The sequence below is a fragment of the Cherax quadricarinatus genome, chromosome 26 (assembly GCF_038502225.1).
Source record: "Cherax quadricarinatus isolate ZL_2023a chromosome 26, ASM3850222v1, whole genome shotgun sequence".
NCBI lineage: Eukaryota > Metazoa > Arthropoda > Malacostraca > Decapoda > Parastacidae > Cherax > Cherax quadricarinatus.
In genome coordinates, this window is record NC_091317.1 from 23239423 (window position 1) to 23258683 (window position 19261).

The 19261-nt window shown below is 46.9% G+C and overlaps 1 protein-coding gene across 1 annotated transcript in view; it reads left to right on the plus strand.

Moving 5' to 3' along the window:
* The window catches only part of LOC128691556 (runt-related transcription factor 3-like), a 115401-nt gene that overhangs the window by 13484 nt on the left and 82656 nt on the right, over positions 1 to 19261 (plus strand). Inside the window, exon 3 of the mRNA XM_053780397.2 lies at positions 7168 to 7281. Coding sequence (XP_053636372.2) covers positions 7168 to 7281 — 114 coding nt within the window. The remainder of the gene's footprint in view (positions 1 to 7167; positions 7282 to 19261) is intronic.

Below are 19261 nucleotides of genomic sequence, written 5' to 3' on the forward strand. Positions count from 1 at the left end.
AAGGCTCATGAAACTACCATGCAAAGATTCAGGGCCAGGAGCAGTGAATCGACCCCTTCAACCAGATAAAGGTGAGTACACACACATACACGCACACATCCTAGTGCCGAGTTTAATAAGACAATCACACAGCTTCAGGTGACACCACGACTCACCCTCAAACACAGGCAGCCTTTTGCAAGGTGAAGCGCATGATCAGCCTGGTAAGTGACAGTAGGCTCATGCACTGCTCCCACAGAACTCCCACATCCCCCATATAATGCGAGTCAGCGTGAGAAGTCATCTGGACATCTCCACGTACCCCCAAAAATGCTAGCCACTCTCAACCGCAGTTCTCTGATGTATAGATAACCCGCACAGAGGAGAGGGAAGCTTACGACGATGTTGTCGATGTTGTGTCTAATAAGCCGAACTTGTCGACCAGGCCGAGCTCCTTTAAAATTGGACTTGGACTTTTAAAAAAAAAAATTTTTTTTACAGATTGACAGATATTTTTTTTCATTGGCACCTATATAAAATGGTACATTTTTTGACCACACCAAACCTATGTATCCTCCACGCAGGTAGGAAGAAACCTTAACCGAACCTGGCCTAACCTGGCCTAACCTGGCCTAACCTGGCCTAACCTGACCTAACCTAACCTGACCTAACCTGACCTGACCTAACCTAACCTAACCTAACCTAACCTAACCTAACCTGACCTAACCTGACCTGACCTGACCTGACCTGACCTGACCTAACCTAACCTAACCTAACCTAACCTGACCTAACCTAACCTAACCTAACCTAACCTGACCTGACCTGACCTAACCTAACCTAACCTAACCTAACCTAACCTAACCTAACCTAACCTAACGTAATGTAACGTAACCTAACCTAACCTAACCTAACTTAACCTAACCAAACGTAACCTAACGTAACCTAACCTAACCTAACCAAACGTAACCTAACCTAACCTAACCAAACGTAACCTAACCTAACCTAACCAAACGTAACCTAACCTAACCTAACCTAACCTAACCTGACCTAACCTGACCTAACCTGACCTAACCTGACCTGACCTGACCTAACCTGACCTGACCTAACCTGACCTAACCTAACCTAACCTAACCTAACCTAACCTGACCTAACCTAACCTAACCTAACCTAACCTAACCTAACGTAACCTAACCTAACCTAACCTAACCTGACCTAACCTAACCTAACCTAACCTAACCTAACCTAACCTGACCTGACCTAACCTAACCTAACCTGACCTAACCTAACCTAACCTAACCTAACCAAACGTAACCTAACCTAACCTAACCAAACGTAACCTAACCTAACCTAACCTAATCTAACGTAAAATAACCTAACCTAACCTAACCTAACCTAACCTAACCTGACCTAACCTAACCTAACCTAACCTAACCTAATCTGACCTAACCTAACCTAACCTAACCTAACCTAACCTGACCTAACCTAACCTAACCTAACCTAACCTAACCTAACCTAACCTGACCTAACCTAACCTAACCTAACCTAACCTAACCTGACCTAACCTAACCTAACCTAACGTAACCTAACCTAACCTGACCTAACCTAACCTAATCTAACCTAACCTAACCTGACCTAACCTGACCTAACCTAACCAAACCTAACCTAACCTAACCTGACCTAACCTAACCTAACCTAACCTAACCTAACCTGACTTGACCTGACCTAACCTAACCTAACCTAACCTAACCTAACCTAACCTGACCTGACCTGACCTAACCTAACCTTACCTAACCTTACCTAACCTTACCTAACCTGACCTAACCTTACCTAACATAACCTAACCTAACCTTATCTAACCTAACCTAACCTAACCTAATCTAACCTAACCTAACATAACCTGACCTGACCTGGCCTAACCTTACCTAACCTGGCCTAACCTAACCTAACCTAACCTAACCTAACCTAACCTAACCTGATCTAACCTAACCTTACCTAACCTGACTTGACCTAACCTTACCTAACCTGACCTAACCTAACCTAACCTAACCTAACCTGACCTAACCTTACCTAACCTGACCTAACCTAACCTAACCTGACCTAACCTAACCTTACCTAACCTGCCCTAACCTAACCTAACCAAGCCTAACCTAACCTAACCTAACCTGACCTAACCTAACCTGACCTAACCTAACCTGACCTAACCTGACTTGACCTAACCTTACCTAACCTGACCTAACCTAACCTAACCTAACCTAACCTAACCTGGCCTAACCTGACTTAACCTAACCTAACCTAACCTGACCTGACCTGACCTGACCTGACCTAACCTAACCTAACCTAACCTAACCTAACCTGACCTAACCTAACCTAACCTATCCTGACCTGACCTGGCTTAACCTTACCTAACCTGGCCTAACCTTACCTAACCTGGCCTAACCTAACCTAATCTAACCTAACCTAACCTGACCTAACCTAACCTGACCTAACCTGATTTGACCTAACCTTACCTAACCTGACCTAACCTAACCTAACCTAACCTAACCTAACCTAACCTGACCTAACCTAACCTGACCTAATCTGACTTGACCTAACCTTACTTAACCTGACCTAACCTAACCTAACCTAACCTAACCTAACCTAACCTGACCTGACCTAACCTAACCTAACCTTACCTAACCTGACCTAACCTAACCTAACCTTACCTAACCTAACCTAACCTAACCTAACCTAACCTAACCTAACATAACCTAACATAACCTAACCTAACCTAACCTAACCTGGCCTAACCTGACTAACCTAACCTAACCTAACCTAACCTAACCTGACCTAACCTAACCTAACCTGACCTAACCTAACCTGACCTGACCTAACCTAACCTAACCTAACCTAACCTGACCTAACCTAACCTAACCTAACCTGACCTAACCTAACCTAACCTGACCTAACCTAACCTGACTTCACCTAACCTAACCTGACTTAACCTAGCCTAACCTAACCTGACCTAACCTGACCTCACCTAACTTAACCTAACCTAATCTGACCTCACCTAACTTAACCTAACCTAACCTGATCTAACCTGATCTAACCTGACTTCACCTAACCTAACCTAACTTAACCTAACCTAACCTGACCTCACCTAACTTAACCTAATCTAACCTGACCTCACCTAACTTAATCTAACCTATCCTAACATGACCTAACTTAACTTAACCTCACCTAACTTAACCTAACCTAACCTCACCTAATTTAACCTCACCTCGCCTAACCTAACTGAAACTAACTTAATTGTTTCTAGTTAAATTCTGCTATGTATAGCAGTGGTGAGTTTAAATTTATTTAATATTGCCTCAAATCAATGTTAAACATTTTTTTGTCGTTATTATCGGATTGATTTCAGCGGTTTTATGGCGAAAAAAAATTATTCTGCCGAATTGGCCGAAGTCGGTGATTCGGCTTAATCGGTACGACATATATATATTCATATAAGCGACCCCTCCCTCCCCCCCCACACAAAAAAAAATGTTTATACCACTATGAGCATCCGTAATCTCTGTATGGCAACACCGTGCATGTTGCCCATTTGTAAATAGACTTTGAAGAGTGTCAGAGCCGCCACAACTCTGTGGCTCCGACACTTGACACTAGATGGCACCAGAAGGTGCTAATTGAAGCCACTTTTTCCCACACTGCCATCTGCGTCTTTACGATCGAATTTGATCTTCCATGGAGTTACACACACACATGTTTGCTCTTTGAATTCAACACCGCTTTCTGATGGTCGGTTTCCTGCACTCACTATGTTATATATATATATATATATATATATATATATATATATATATATATATATATATATATAAACACTGATCTCTGGCCGAAGGAGACTCGAACCTACGAACCTTGGGACAAGGTACGCAGTGCTTTACCATTCTCACCACACTGGACAATATCTTGGCGCCTAGCTCACGCTAGACGTTGATCCAAGGCAGCCAGCTTTCAGGGAGAAGGCATACAGCTGAAAACTGGCTGCCTTGGATTAACGTCTAGCGTGAGCTAGGCGCCAAGATATTGTCCAGTGTGGTGAGAATGGTAAAGCACTGCATACCTTGTCCCAAGGTTCGTAGGTTCGAGTCTCCTGCCAGAGATCAGTGTTTGTGTATATTTCGCATGCTCTTGCAAATTCCTTGCATATATATATATATATATATATATATATATATATATATATATATATATATATATATATATATATATATATAAAAAAACCACGGGGGGTTGAATGATAGTTCTAGGCCTTTCGTGTTACAATCAACACATCATTCATTAGGAGCTTGCATTGTTACAGAAAAGAGGAAGAAGTCCAATTGGAAATCCTCCTCTTTTCATCAACATTGCAAGCTCCTGTTGATGTGTTGATTGTAACACGAAAGGGCTAGAGCTATCACTCATAAATTAAGTGCTGAAATCTGTCAGCCTGAGCTCTGAGACTTCAGTAGTGTCAGCATGAGCTGGGAAACTTCAGCAGTGTCAGCCTGAGCTGGAAGACTTCAGCAGTGTCAGCCTGAGCTGGAAGACTTCAGCAGTGTCAGCCTGAGCTGGGATCCAAGTCTTTCCCTGCAGTTAAGCCGGAGATAATATTACTTGATTTAAAACCCCTTCAAGAGGGAAGGGGCACCTTGATATTGATGAAGGGCTCTTGATACAAGGGATTGGAGCTACCCTCACGTTCCCTGGATCAAACCTGATTACCGCCCATTCTTCAGGGCCTGTCACCCTTACGATTTAAGAGTTTCACTGTGAAACGTTACTGCTGCTGTTACTACTACTACTACTACTACTACCACTACTACTACTACTACTACTATTACTATTACTACTACTACTACAAATAATAATAATAATTATAATAATAGGCGAGAAAGGGAATGTTTCAGAGTAAACATGGTTGTGAGAGAGGGATGTGTGATGTCACCACGGTGGTTTAATGTGTTTACAGAAGGGGTTATAAAAGAAGTCAATGCTGGAGTGTTAGGGAGAGTTGCGGCCTTCAAAGATTGTCTAGTTGTTGTTACGTAGTAGCCGTCACAGTTGTTGTTTTAGGATGAGACAGTGCTCACCATTCATTATAACCAACAACTCACCATTCATGACCCCCCGTTCCCCTCACTATCACTCAAACTCTACATAATTCACCATATCACACCTTCACTCGCCATTCATTACCATCACTCATCAGCAATGACCATCCACTATCTCGTTTACGAGAGCAATATTTTCAGAAATACTAATCCCTCTATCTTAGTTGTGTGGAGGCAGTGTGTGCGAGCGCATCAATTCTTTTCTCTGGGGAATAAGTCACGAACTCATTCTTCACTGCTGGAAGTTATGGGTGGGAGGGTGTAGAGGCCTTTATAAGCTCAGGGAAAGTAGCTAAGTGAGGAGGATTATTGTTTATTGGAATAGTAACCAGAATTTTCGAAGGGGTGGACCGGTAAGCGAGCGTAAGCCCTCGGTCAGATGATCAAAATCCCCAGCTGCGGATCATCATATGGCTATCTACCTACCTGGAGGGTCTATCTGGAGGGTATTCCGGGGATCAACGCCCCCGCGGCCCGGTCCACGACCAGGCCTCCCGGTGGATCAGGGCCTCATCAACCAGGCTGTTACTGCTGGCTGCACGCAGTCCAACGTACGAACCACAGCCCGGATGACCCGGCACTGACTTTAGGCGTCTGTCCACCTCCCTCTTGAAGACAACCAGGGATCTATTGGTAATGCCCCTTATGGCTAGTGGAAGGTTGTTGAACAGTCTTGGGTCCCAGACACATATTGTGTTTTCTCTTAGTGTACAAGTAGCGCCCCTAGGACCCGCTTCAAGAAACACTTATCTGTTTCCTAAGTGGGTACATGTAGGGTGGCAGCCAGGCTGGAAGGTTGGTCTGCTGTTGCGTATGTGGCAGAACCTTCCTGAAAGTGGCTAGTGGAGACAACTTTGCTTCACCATGTGAGATTTCAGTCTACCCAGTAATACCCATTCCCTTATTCCCTGTAAATTCAGTCTCCCTTATCATTAATACTAATCTCCCTGAGTTGTATCCCAGAATATCACTGAATGAGATAAGTGCCATTAAGGTGTAATTCCACCTTCATAATGTAAATATCAGTATAGAGAGTTAGTTCACCTTAACCCATGACTGGCTGTGTCTGTGGTCTGTGTCCTCATACCTTAACTTGAAGGGGAACTCGTAAAGAAGTATTTCTTTTGTGTATAGTGAGGGTGGAAGTGTTAACCCTCGTTCACTTTGGTTATCTCACATTAATAACCCGCACTTAGAAGAGAGGAGCTTACGACAACGTTTCGGTCCGACTTGGACCATTTACAAAGTCACACTAACGAGAAGTTGAGCAAGTCCAAGTCGGACCGAAACGTCGTCGCAAGCTCCTCTCTTCTATGTGCGGTTTTTTCGTGTATCGTTCCAGTCACGGTACTGTGCCTTTTTTTATCTCACATTCTTTCAGCGATGGTGATTTTTAATAACGTTATATTTAAAATCAGTCCCAAGTGCTTTGTGATCGCTCTCCTTAACAAGATATCAGTTTACTGCCAATTTGTTAAGTGCCGCCCATGGAATCTGTACATTGCGAAGTGACTTATGCTAAGAAGGATGTGAATAAACCATACCCCCGGCCGGGATTGAACCCGCGGTCATAGAGTCTCAAAACTCCAGCCCGTCGCGTTAGCCACTAGACCGGCTGGAGTTTTGAGACTCTATGACCGCGGGTTCAATCCCGGCCGGGGGTATGGTTTATTTGCAATCGTGTCATTACGATTTCTTGAGTCAAGTAAGGATGTGAATAAATTTGGGACGGATCTCAGTATCCGACAGTGCTCTGACCATTAAAGGTTTAATTTCTGACCTGGAGATAGTCTTTTCATGTCCATGGTCAGTGTTTATCAGGTCATTCTAGTGAAATATGAGATAGCAGCATTTCATATACCTAATAGTTCTCTTATATTTTGCTTGTGTTCAGCTTGCATACAAAAATAGGAAAAATCACTTGGAAATTCAGGTAAATTGTCGTTATTAAGACAATAAATGATGTTAAAATGTCGCATTGGTGTGAAAAATGAAGTTAGATTCGTTACCCTCCCTCATTTTCTCTCAAATGTCTGACTATTCCTGACAGGCAAGAGCTTCATGCTGACCATCACCATCAGCACCTCACCACCCCAGGTGGCTACCTACACTAAGGCAATCAAGGTGACTGTGGACGGGCCCAGGGAACCTCGATCCAAGACACGTAAGTGAAAAAAATATATATTTTTAATATTGCAAAAAACACACCAGCCCTTCCCCGTATGGCCAAATGCTGTTCTAGAGGCCACATGCTGTTCTAGAGGCCACATGCTGTTCTAGAGGCCACATGCTGTTCTAGAGGCCACATGCTGTTCTAGAGGCCACATGCTGTTCTAGAGGCCACATGCTGTTCTAGAGACCACATGCTGTTCTAGAGGTCACATGCTGTTCTAGAGACCACATGCTGTTCTAGAGGCCACATGCTGTTCTAGAGGCCACATGCTGTTCTAGAGGCCACATGCTGTTCTAGAGACCACATGCTGTTCTAGAGGTCACATGCTGTTCTAGAGACCACATGCTGTTCTAGAGGCCACATGCTGTTCTAGAGGCCACATGCTGTTCTAGAGGCCACATGCTGTTCTAGAGGCCACATGCTGTTCTAGAGGCCACATGCTGTTCTAGAGGCCACATGCTGTTCTAGAGGCCACATGCTGTTCTAGAGGCCACATGCTGTTCTAGAGGCCATATGCTGTTCTAGAGAACACATGCTGTTCTAGAGGCCACATGCTGTTCTAGAGGCCACATGCTGTTCTAGAGACCACATGCTGTTCTAGAGGCCACATGCTGTTCTAGAGGCCACATGCTGTTCTAGAGGCCACATGCTGTTCTAGAGGCCACATGCTGTTCTAGAGGCCACATGCTGTTCTAGAGGCCACATGCTGCCCTAGGAGCTACGTGCTCCCCTAGGGGCCACATGCTACCCTCCAGTTCATGTATTATGGTCCTCATGATGCGTCACACATCGCTACAGACAACATTAAGTTTCTGATATTTAAATTTATTTACTGGATATATAAATATTATGATTGTTTTTCACCTGATTTTCTGGTTAAACTGTCGGTGGATAAATACTCACATTCTTATTTCACTGTGTTTTGGAATTTCGGCTTCTTAACAAACTTCAAATTTGAAGCTGAGACTGGTGAATTCTACTCCCAAGTGATGTTACACCAGACACCTAACACCCTGTCTCGCCTTGGCTCGTGATGTTATACCTGACACCTAACACCCTGTCTCGCTCTGCCTCGGTGATGTTATACCTGACACCTAACACCCTGTCTCACCCTGCCTCGGTGATGTTACACCAGACACCTAACACCCTGTCTCACCCTGCCTCGTTGATGTTACACACGAAGTTGAAGACTCAGATGAATCAAAGGGATGTTAGGAAGTATTTCTTCAGTCATAGAGTAGTCAAGCCGTGGAATAGCCTAGAAAGTGAAGTAGTGGAGGCGGGAACCATACATAGTTTTAAGGCGAGGTATGATAAAGCTCATGGAGCAGGGAGAGAGAGGACCTAGTAGCAATCAGTGAAGAGGCGGGGCCAGGAGCTATGACTTGACCCCTGCAACCACAAATAGGTGAGTACATGACACCTAACACCCTGTCTCACCCTGCCTCGGTGATGTTACACCTGACACTCTGTCTCGCCTTGCCTCGGTGATGTTACACCTGACACTCTGTCTCGCCTTGCCTCGGTGATGTTACACCTGACACTCTGTCTCGCCTTGCCTCGGTGATGTTACACCTGACACCTAACACCCTGTCTCACCCTGCCTCGGTGATGTTACACCTGACACCTAACACCCTGTCTCACCCTGCCTCGGTGATGTTACACCAGACACCTAACACCCTGTCTCGCCCTGCCTCGGTGATGTTACACCTGACACCCTGTCTCACCCTGCCTCGGTGATGTTACACCAGACACCTAACACCCTGTCTCACCCTGCCTCGGTGATGTTACACCTGACACCCTGTCTCGCCCTGCCTCGGTGATGTTACACCTGACACCCTGTCTCGCCTTGCCTCGGTGATGTTACACCTGACACCTAACACCCTGTCTCGGTGATGTTACACCTGACACCTAACACCCTGTCTCGCCCTGCCTCGGTGATGTTACACCTGACACCTAACACCCTGTGTCACCCTGCCTCGGTGATGTTACACCTGACACCCTGTCTCGCCTTGCCTCGGTGATGTTACACCTGACACCTAACACCCTGTCTCGGTGATGTTACACCTGACACCTAACACCCTGTCTCACCCTGCCTCGGTGATGTTACACCAGACACCTAACACCCTGTCTCGCCCTGCCTCGGTGATGTTACACCTGACACCTAACACCCTGTCTCACCCTGCCTCGGTGATGTTACACCAGACACCTAACACCCTGTCTCGCCCTGCCTCGGTGATGTTACACCTGACACCTAACACCCTGTCTCGCCCTGCCTCGGTGATGTTACACCTGACACTCTCCACTTTGCCTCACCCTGACCCAGCGATGTTTGAGTATTTTAATTACGTAATTAATAATTAAGTTTGTAGTAATAGTTTGTAATCATCTTGGACAAAAGCTACTCGGTTTTTTAATGTATCTGTTAATTAAGACACATACCTGCATGCCTGGAGTCTACCTGGAGGGTATTCCGGTGATCAGCGCCCCCGCGGCCCGGTCTCGGACCAGGCCTTCTCAGTTACAGGAAAAATATTTCAGGAAGAAGAGCTATCAAGAAACACGGAAAAGTAAAGAACGTAAGTAGACTTCAGTAAGATTTACCTGTCATTATACATGGTCATGGGCACCACCCCCACCTTCACCCTCTCCCGCCCCAACTTTCAACCTCTCCCACCCCTCCCCCATCCTCTCCCATCCCTCCTTCACCCTCTCCTTCCCCCACCTTCACTCTCTCCCACTCATCCTTCACTCTCCCCCACCCCTCCTTCACCCTTTCCCACCCCACCTTCACCCTCTTCTTCCCCCACCTTAACCCTCTCCCACCCCCACCTTCACCCTCTCCCACTTCCACATTCACCCTCTTCCACCCCCTCCTTCACCCCCTTCTTCCCCCACCTTAACCCTCTCCCATCACCTTCTCCCACCCCACCTTCACCCTCTCCCACCCCTCCTTCATCCTCTCCCATCCTTCGTTCATCCTCTCCCACTCCACCTTCATCCTCTCCCACCCCACCATCACCCTATCCCACCCCACCTTAAGTCTCCCCCACTCCCTGCTTAACCCTCTCACATTCCTCCTTCACCCTCCCCACCCCTCCTGCATCTTCTCCTCCCTCTCCTTTACCCCCTCCCACCTCACCTTAATCCTCTCCCACCCCCTTCTTCACCCACCCAACACCCCTCATCTTTACTCCCACCAACCCCATTTCCCACGACCTTCCTCCTAATCATTTCCTCCCGTCCTCATAATTGCCACCCACCCCGCCCACACCACCCACCCTGCCCACACCGCCCACACCACTCACCCCGCCCACACCACTCATCCCGCCCACACCACTCACACCCGCCCACCCCGCCCACACCACCCACCCCGCCCACACCACCCACCCCGCTCCCCCGCCCACACCACCCACCCGGTCTACGTTCAATAAATAACGAAGGGAATCGATAGTAATTCTCCATCACTTCCTTACACTACAAGAGTCACTGTAACACACTGCCTCACACTGTAACACACTGCCTCACACTGTAACACACTGCCTCACCCTGTAACACACTGCCTCACACTGTAACACACTGAGTCACACTGTAACACACTGCCTCACACTGTAACACACTGCCTCACACTGTAACACACTGCCTCACACTGTAACACACTGCCTCACACTGTAACACACTGCCTCACACTGTAACACACTGCCTCACCCTGTAACACACTGCCTCACACTGTAACACACTGAGTCACATTGTAACACACTGCCTCACATTGTAACACACTGCCTCACATTGTAACACACTGCCTCACATTGTAACACACTGCCTCACATTGTAACACACTGCCTCACACTGTAACACACTGCCTCACATTGTAACACACTGCCTCACATTGTAACACACTGCCTCACATTGTAACACACTGCCTCACACTGTAACACACTGCCTCATATTGTAACACACTGCCTCACATTGTAACACACTGCCTCACACTGTAACACACTGCCTCATATTGTAACACACTGCCTCACATTGTAACACACTGCCTCACACTGTGAGTAACACTGCCTCACACTGTAACACACTGCCTCACATTGTAACACACTGCCTCACATTGTAACATACTGCCTCACACTGTGAGTAACACTGCCTCACACTGTAACACACTGCCTCACATTGTAACATACTGCCTCACACTGTAACACACTGCCTCACATTGTAACATACTGCCTCACATTGTAACACACTGCCTCACACTGTGAGTAACACTGCCTCACATTGTAACACACTGCCTCATATTGTAACACACTGCCTCACATTGCAACACACTGCCTCATATTGTAACACACTGCCTCACATTGTAACACACTGCCTCACATTGCAACACACTGCCTCATATTGTAACACACTGCCTCACATTGTAACACACTGCCTCATATTGTAACACACTGCCTCACATTGCAACACACTGCCTCACATTGTAACATACTGCCTCACACTGTGAGTAACACTGCCTCACATTGTAACACTGCCTCACACTGTGAGTAACACTTCCTCACATTGTAACACACTGCCTCACATTGTAACACACTGTTTCACACTGTGAGTAACACTGCCTCACATTGTAACACACTGCTTCACACTGTGAATAACACTGCTTCACACTGTAACACACTGCTTCACACTGTAACACACTGCCTCACACTGTAACTGTCTCACACTGTAACACACTGCCTCACACTGTAACTGCCTCACACTGTAACTGCCTCACACTGTAACACACTGCCTCACACTGTGAGGAACAGTGTCATCAACACCTCGGGAAGCCAATTTTAACCTCATCCGATAGTCCTTCAACACTGTGTTTTGTCAGCGGTGTGATTGTGGTGTTAGTTGAGAGGGTGGGGAGGCGATTGTGTGGGGTGAGGAGTGGGCTGGGAGAGAGGGGAAGAGTTGGTGGGGTGCAAAATGAGTTAGGATGATTGAGCTAGGGGTCGAGAGCGTAGAGAATAGGTTGATTATTATAATAAAAAAGAAGCGCTAAACCACAAGGGCTATACAGCAGAGAATAGGTTGAGACGACGGGAATTAGGCTGGCAAGGTGGTAACGGGAATCACAGGATGGGGGAGGGGGGTTGAGGGGGTAGAGAAGGGTTTAGATGATGATTTTACAATTTCTGGGTTTGAATTCCAGCAAAGAATTTTCTGATCATCTCTGCAGTATGTTCATTTGTTTTTAAATATATATATATATATATATATATATATATATATATATATATATATATATATATATATACATATATATATATATATATATATATATATATATATATATATATATATATATATATATATATATATATATATAATCTTTCAACACACCGGCCGTATCCCACCGAGGCATGGTGGCCCAATAAGGAAAGCGAAAGTTTCTCTTTTTACATTTAGTAATATATACAGGAGAAGGGGTTACTAGCCCATTGCTCCTGGCATTTTAGTCGCCTCTTACAACACGCATGGCTTACGGAGGAAGAATTCTGTTCCACTTCCCCATGGAGATAAGAGGAAATAAACAAGAACAAGAACTAGAAAGTAAATAGCAGAAAACCCAGAGGGGTGTGTATATATATGCTTGTACATGTATGTGTAGTGTGACCTAAGTGTAAGTAGCAGTAGCAAGATATGCCTGTTATCCCGCGTGTTTATGAGACAGAAAAAACACCAGCAATCCTAATATCATGTAAAACAATTACAGGTTTCCGTTTTACTCTCACTTGTCAGGACGGTAGTACCTCCCTGGGTGGTTGTTGTCTACCAACCTACTACCACAGGACGGTAGTACCTCCCTGGGTGGTTGCTGTCTACCAACCTACTACCACAGGACGGTAGTACCTCCCTGGGAGGTTGCTGTCTACCAACCTACTACCATAGGACGGTAGTACCTCCCTGGGTGGTTGCTTCCTACCAACCTACTGCCACAGGACGGTAGTACCTCCCTGGGTGGTTGCTGTCTACCAACCTACTACCACAGGACGGTAGTACCTCCCTGGGTGGTTGCTTCCTACCAACCTACTACTGCAAGACGGTAGTACCTCCCTGGGTGGTTGCTTCCTACCAACCTACTACCACAGGACGGTAGTACCTCCCTGGGTGGTTGCTTCCTACCAACCTACTACCACAGGACGGTAGTACCTCCCTGGGTGGTTGCTTCCTACCAACCTACTACCACAGGATGGTAGTACCTCCCTGGGTGGTTGCTTCCTACCAACCTACTACCACAGGACGGTAGTACCTCCCTGGGTGGTTGCTTCCTACCAACCTACTACCACAGGACGGTAGTACCTCCATGGGTGGTTGCTTCCTACCAACCTACTACCTAGGCTATATATACAGTATGCAAAAAATCCTGCATCACGCGTGGTGACCTTGAACAGGAAAGATAAATCTGGAATCTGTCTTATGTGGAAAGCCGGGGAAGAATAAGTCGAGTATTGAAAATCTGAAGCCTAAATAATGTAAGGGATTTCCTATAGCAGGTTTTCAGATATATGCAAAGAGTGGGGGATAAAGGTTTGTAGTAAGGAGAACAGAACAGAAACAGATACTCAGGAGAGGACAGAAGAGGCAGAGGTAAGGATGTAAGCAATGATCCAAATACAAATGGAGAGACGACAATAGGATGAAAACAAGAAACAGAACCAGCTGGAGATAAATGGTTTGAGAAAGATAGACAAGAGAATCCAGAAGCAACTCTCTTGCTTTACCTCCTTTACCCTGTGTGTGTGTGTGTGTGTGTGTGTACTCACCTATTTGTACTCACCTATTTGTGGTTGCAGGGGTCGAGTCCTAGCTCCTGGCCCCGCCTCTTCACCGGTTGCTACTAGGCCCTCTCTCTCCCCGCTCCATGAGCTTTATCAAACCTCGTCTTAAAACTGTGTATGGTTCCTGCCTCCACTACGTCATTTTCTAGGCTATTCCACTGCCTTACAACTCTATGACTGAAGAAATACTTCCTACTATCTCTCTGACTCATTTGTGTCTTCAACTTCCAATTGTGGCCTCTTGTTTCTGTGTCCCCTCCCTGGAACATCCTGTCCTTGTCCACCTTGTCTATTCCACGCAGTATTTTATATGTCGCTATCATGTCTCCCCTGACCCTCCTGTCCTCCAGTGTCGTCAGGCCGATTTCCCTTAATCTTTCTTCGTAGGACATTCCCCTTAGCTCTGGAACTAACCTTGTTGCAAACCTTTGTACTTTCTCTAGTTTCTTGACGTGCTTTATCAAGTGCGGGTTCCAAACAGGTGCTGCATACTCCAGTATGGGCCTGACATACACAGTGTACAGTGTCTTGAATGATTCCTTACTAAGGTATCGGAATGCTGTTCTCAGGTTTGCCAGGCGCCCATATGCTGCAGCAGTTATCTGATTGATGTGTGCTTCCGGAGACATGCTCGGTGTTATACTCACCCCAAGATCTTTCTCCTTGAGTGAGGTTTGCAGTCTTTGGCCACCTAGCCTATACTCTGTCTGTGGTCTTCTGTGCCCTTCCCCTATCTTCATGACTTTGCATTTGGCAGGATTAAATTCGAGAAGCCATTTGCTGGACCAGGTGTCCAGTCTGTCCAGGTCTCTTTGAAGTCCTGCCTGGTCCTCATCAGATTTAATTCTCCTCATTAACTTCACATCATCTGCAAACAGGGACACTTCTGAGTCTAACCCTTCCGTCATGTCGTTCACATATACCAAAAATAGCACTGGTCCTAGGACCGACCCCTGTGGGACCCCGCTCGTCACAGGTGCCCACTGTGATACATCATTACGTACCATGACTCGTTGTTGCCTCCCTGTCAGGTATTCTCTGATCCATTGCAGTGCCCTTCCTGTTATATGCGCCTGATGCTCTAGCTTCTGCACTAATCTCTTGTGAGGAACTGTGTCAAAGGCCTTCTTGCAGTCCAAGAAGATGCAATCAACCCACCCCTCTCTCTCTTGTCTTCTGTTATTTTATCATAAAACTCCAGAAGGTTTGTGACACAGGATTTGCCTTCCGTGAATCCGTGCTGGTTGGCATTTATACTCCTGTTCCGTGTGTGTGTGTGTGTGTGTGTGTGTGTGTGTGTGTGTGTGTGTGTGTGTGTGTGTGTGTGTGTGTGTGTGTGTGTGTGTACTCACCTAGTTGTACTCACCTAGTTGAGGTTGCGGGGGTCGAGTCCGAGCTCCTGGCCCCGCCTCTTCACTGATCGCTACTAGGTCACTCTCCCTGAGCCGTGAGCTTTATCATACCTCTGCTTAAAGCTATGTATGGATCCTGCCTCCACTACATCGCTTCCCAAACTATTCCACTTACTGACTACTCTGTGGCTGAAGAAATACTTCCTAACATCCCTGTGATTCATCTGTGTCTTCAGCTTCCAACTGTGTCCCCTTGTTACTGTGTCCAATCTCTGGAACATCCTGTCTTTGTCCACCTTGTCAATTCCTCTCAGTATTTTGTATGTCGTTATCATGTCCCCCCTATCTCTCCTGTCCTCCAGTGTCGTCAGGTTGATTTCCCTTAACCTCTCCTCGTAGGACATACCTCTTAGCTCTGGGACTAGTCTTGTTGCAAACCTTTGCACTTTCTCTAGTTTCTTCACGTGCTTGGCTAGGTGTGGGTTCCAAACTGGTGCCGCATACTCCAATATGGGCCTAACGTACACGGTGTACAGGGTCCTGAATGATTCCAGCAGTTATTTGGTTGATGTGTGTGTGTGTGTGTGTGTGTGTGTGTGTGTGTGTGTGTGTGTGTGTGTGTGTGTGTGTGTGTGTGTGTGTGTGTGTGTACTCACCTGTATGTGGTTGGAGGGGTCGAGTGTGTGTGTGTACTCACCTATGGTTGCAGGGGTCGATTCATAGCTCCTGGCCCCACCTCTTCACTGGTCGTGTGTGTGTGTGTTTACCCGGCCAGCCTTCTTTACGTATATGCTAGCTGGGTGTGTGTGTGTGTCTGTCTCTCCATTATATCTACAGTATATCTTAAAAATAGAATACAGTGTTTTCATAATATTTTTTTCTGATAAAACTAATATTTCAAAAACCTGATGAACATTCGCCTTCTACAAAATATATAAATAGCATTGATCTTATGCGCATTGACGTTGAAGCCAAAATTTTGTGCCGGACTGTTTAAGAGATCGTTGCAGATAAAGCGCGCGAAGTTTTAAATTCAAAAAAGAGAGAAAAACGCGGGAAAAGCCGCCATTTTGTTTACGCGGGAAAGGTTACGATGGTGTGTATTTGTTGTTGTTAGTTCTTGCTGCCGCCGCCACGCCCTTTGATGGTAATAACACCAAAGGGCGCCGCAGCACCCTTGGAGCAGGAGGAAAGGAAGAGAGAGAGAGAGGAAGGAAGAAGAAAAATGACGATAAAGGAGTAAAATGAAGAGGACGAGAAAAATAAAGGAAGAGATGATGTTGAAGTAGGGGGAGGAAGAGAAGAAGAGGCGGGAGGAGAATGAATAGGTAGAAGAGGAGGGAAAAGAGAGCAGAAAGAAGATGAAATACACCTACACTTATACGAAACATTGGCACACGTGTGCGAGCCCAGCACCCAGGTGTGGTGCACACGTGTGTAAGCCCAGCACCCAGGTGTGGTACACATGTGTGAGCCCAGCACCCAGGTGTAGTACACACGTGTGAGCCCAGCACCCAGTTGTGGTGCACACGTGTGAGCCCAGCACCCAGGTGTGGTACACACGTGTGTGAGCCCAGCACCCAGTTGTGGTGCACACGTGTGAGCCCAGCACCCAGGTGTGGTACACACGTGTGTGAGCCCAGCACCCAGTTGTGGTGCACACGTGTGAGCCCAGCACCCAGTTGTGGTGCACACGTGTGAGCCCAGCACCCAGGTGTGGTGCACATGTGTGAGCCCAGCACCCAGGTGTGGTGCACACGTGTGAGCCCAGCACCCAGGTGTGGTACACACGTGTGAGCCCAGCACCCAGTTGTGGTGCACACGTGTGAGCCCAGCACCCAGGTGTGGTGCACATGTGTGAGCCCAGCACCCAGGTGTGGTACACACGTGTGTGAGCCCAGCACCCAGGTGTGGTACACACGTGTGTGAGCCCAGCACCCAGGTGTGGTACACACGTGTGTGAGCCCAGCACCCAGGTGTGGTACACACGTGTGTGAGCCCAGCACCCAGGTGTGGTGCACACGTGTGTGAGCCCAGCACCCAGGTGTGGTATACATGTGTGAGCCCAGCACCCAGGTGTGGTGCACACGTGTGTGAGCCCAGCACCCAGGTGTGGTACACACGTGTGTGAGCCCAGCACCCAGGTGTGGTATACATGTGTGAGCCCAGCACCCAGGTGTGGTGCACACGTGTGTGAGCCCAGCACCCAGGTGTGGTATACATGTGTGAGCCCAGCACCCAGGTGTGGTGCACACGTGTGTGAGCCCAGCACCCAGGTGTGGTACACACGTGTGTGAGCCCAGCACCCAGGTGTGGTATACATGTGTGAGCCCAGCACCCAGGTGTGGTGCACACGTGTGTGAGCCCAGCACCCAGGTGTGGTACACATGTGTGAGCCCAGCACTCAGGTGTGTTACACACGTGTGAGCCCAGCACCCAGGTGTGGTACACACATGTGAGCCCAGCACCCAGGTGTGGTACACACATGTGAGCCCAGCACCCAGGTGTGGTACACACATGTGAGCCCAGCACCCAGGTGTGGTACACACATGTGAGCCCAGCACCCAGGTGTGGTACACATGTGTGAGCCCAGCACCCAGGTGTGTTACACACGTGTGAGCCCAGCACCCAGGTGTAGTACACACGTGTGAGCCCAGCACCCAGGTGTGGTACACATGTGTGAGCCCAGCACCCAGGTGTGTTACACACGTGTGAGCCCAGCACCCAGGTGTGTTACACACGTGTGAGCCCAGCACCCAGGTGTGGTACACATATGTGAGCCCAGCACCCAGGTGTGTTACACACGTGTGAGCCCAGCACCCAGGTGTGGTACACATATGTGAGCCCAGCACCCAGGTGTCATAGAAGAACGAGGGGAGGAAGAAGGAGGGGTGAGTGTAAAGGGATAGCTGAGGGTTGGAGGGAGGAGGGTTGGGGGAATTATTTATACTAGTGTAACAGAAGATAGTACGGAAAGAGGAAAGTATTTCCCTAATCTGTTGACGGTTGTATCTATAAGATTCCGTGTAAAATATGTGATAAAGTTTATTACGGTCAAAATGGGGAAAATCTTGAACTAATATTAAAACATGAATATATCTGTCAGGGGAACGCCTTCCGCCTGAACAGAAGAATGGAAAAATAATGAATAACTTGATGGATAATTATTATAACTTTAAGGTTTTCAATAAATAAAATAAAAATTGGCCGCTGTAGTTCCAGTAGGGACTGGAGTATCTTATTCCCAGGATGGTCTACTGATGATGTTTTAGAAGAAATGGTGTTGGTTATCCTGGGTGGCGGTGTTCGTCCTATGTTCTGGAATTCCTGTCACTACTTGGTCGTAGTACCACAGTTCAGATTTCAGAGGTGAGGAGTCGTAATGTTCCACTATGTCCTGTAGACAGGGATCTTGATCCAATTAACGAGCGTCTACCCTGGTTGACCAGGCCAGCAGCAGAGCTGATAATAAAGAAAATAACACTGATTACATGAGTGTTAGATAAGTAAAACATTGAAGAAAGACAGAGGTTGGTATTTTACTTCATTGACATTACTGGTAACCAGGTAAATCAGTAACAATGAACAGAAACACTCCTGGTGGATCACCTTACCTGATCAGTAGAAGAGTAGAGGTGAAGTGCTTCTCCAGACTTCAACCCACAACAGGTAAGGTTAATACTACCAGGAGTAGAAATTATAGCAAAATACGTGCTAAAGGAATAACAAATCAAACAAAGAGTAGTGGTCAACAGAGTTAAATCGGAGGCTGGCATAGTGAAGAGCTCTGTTCCACAA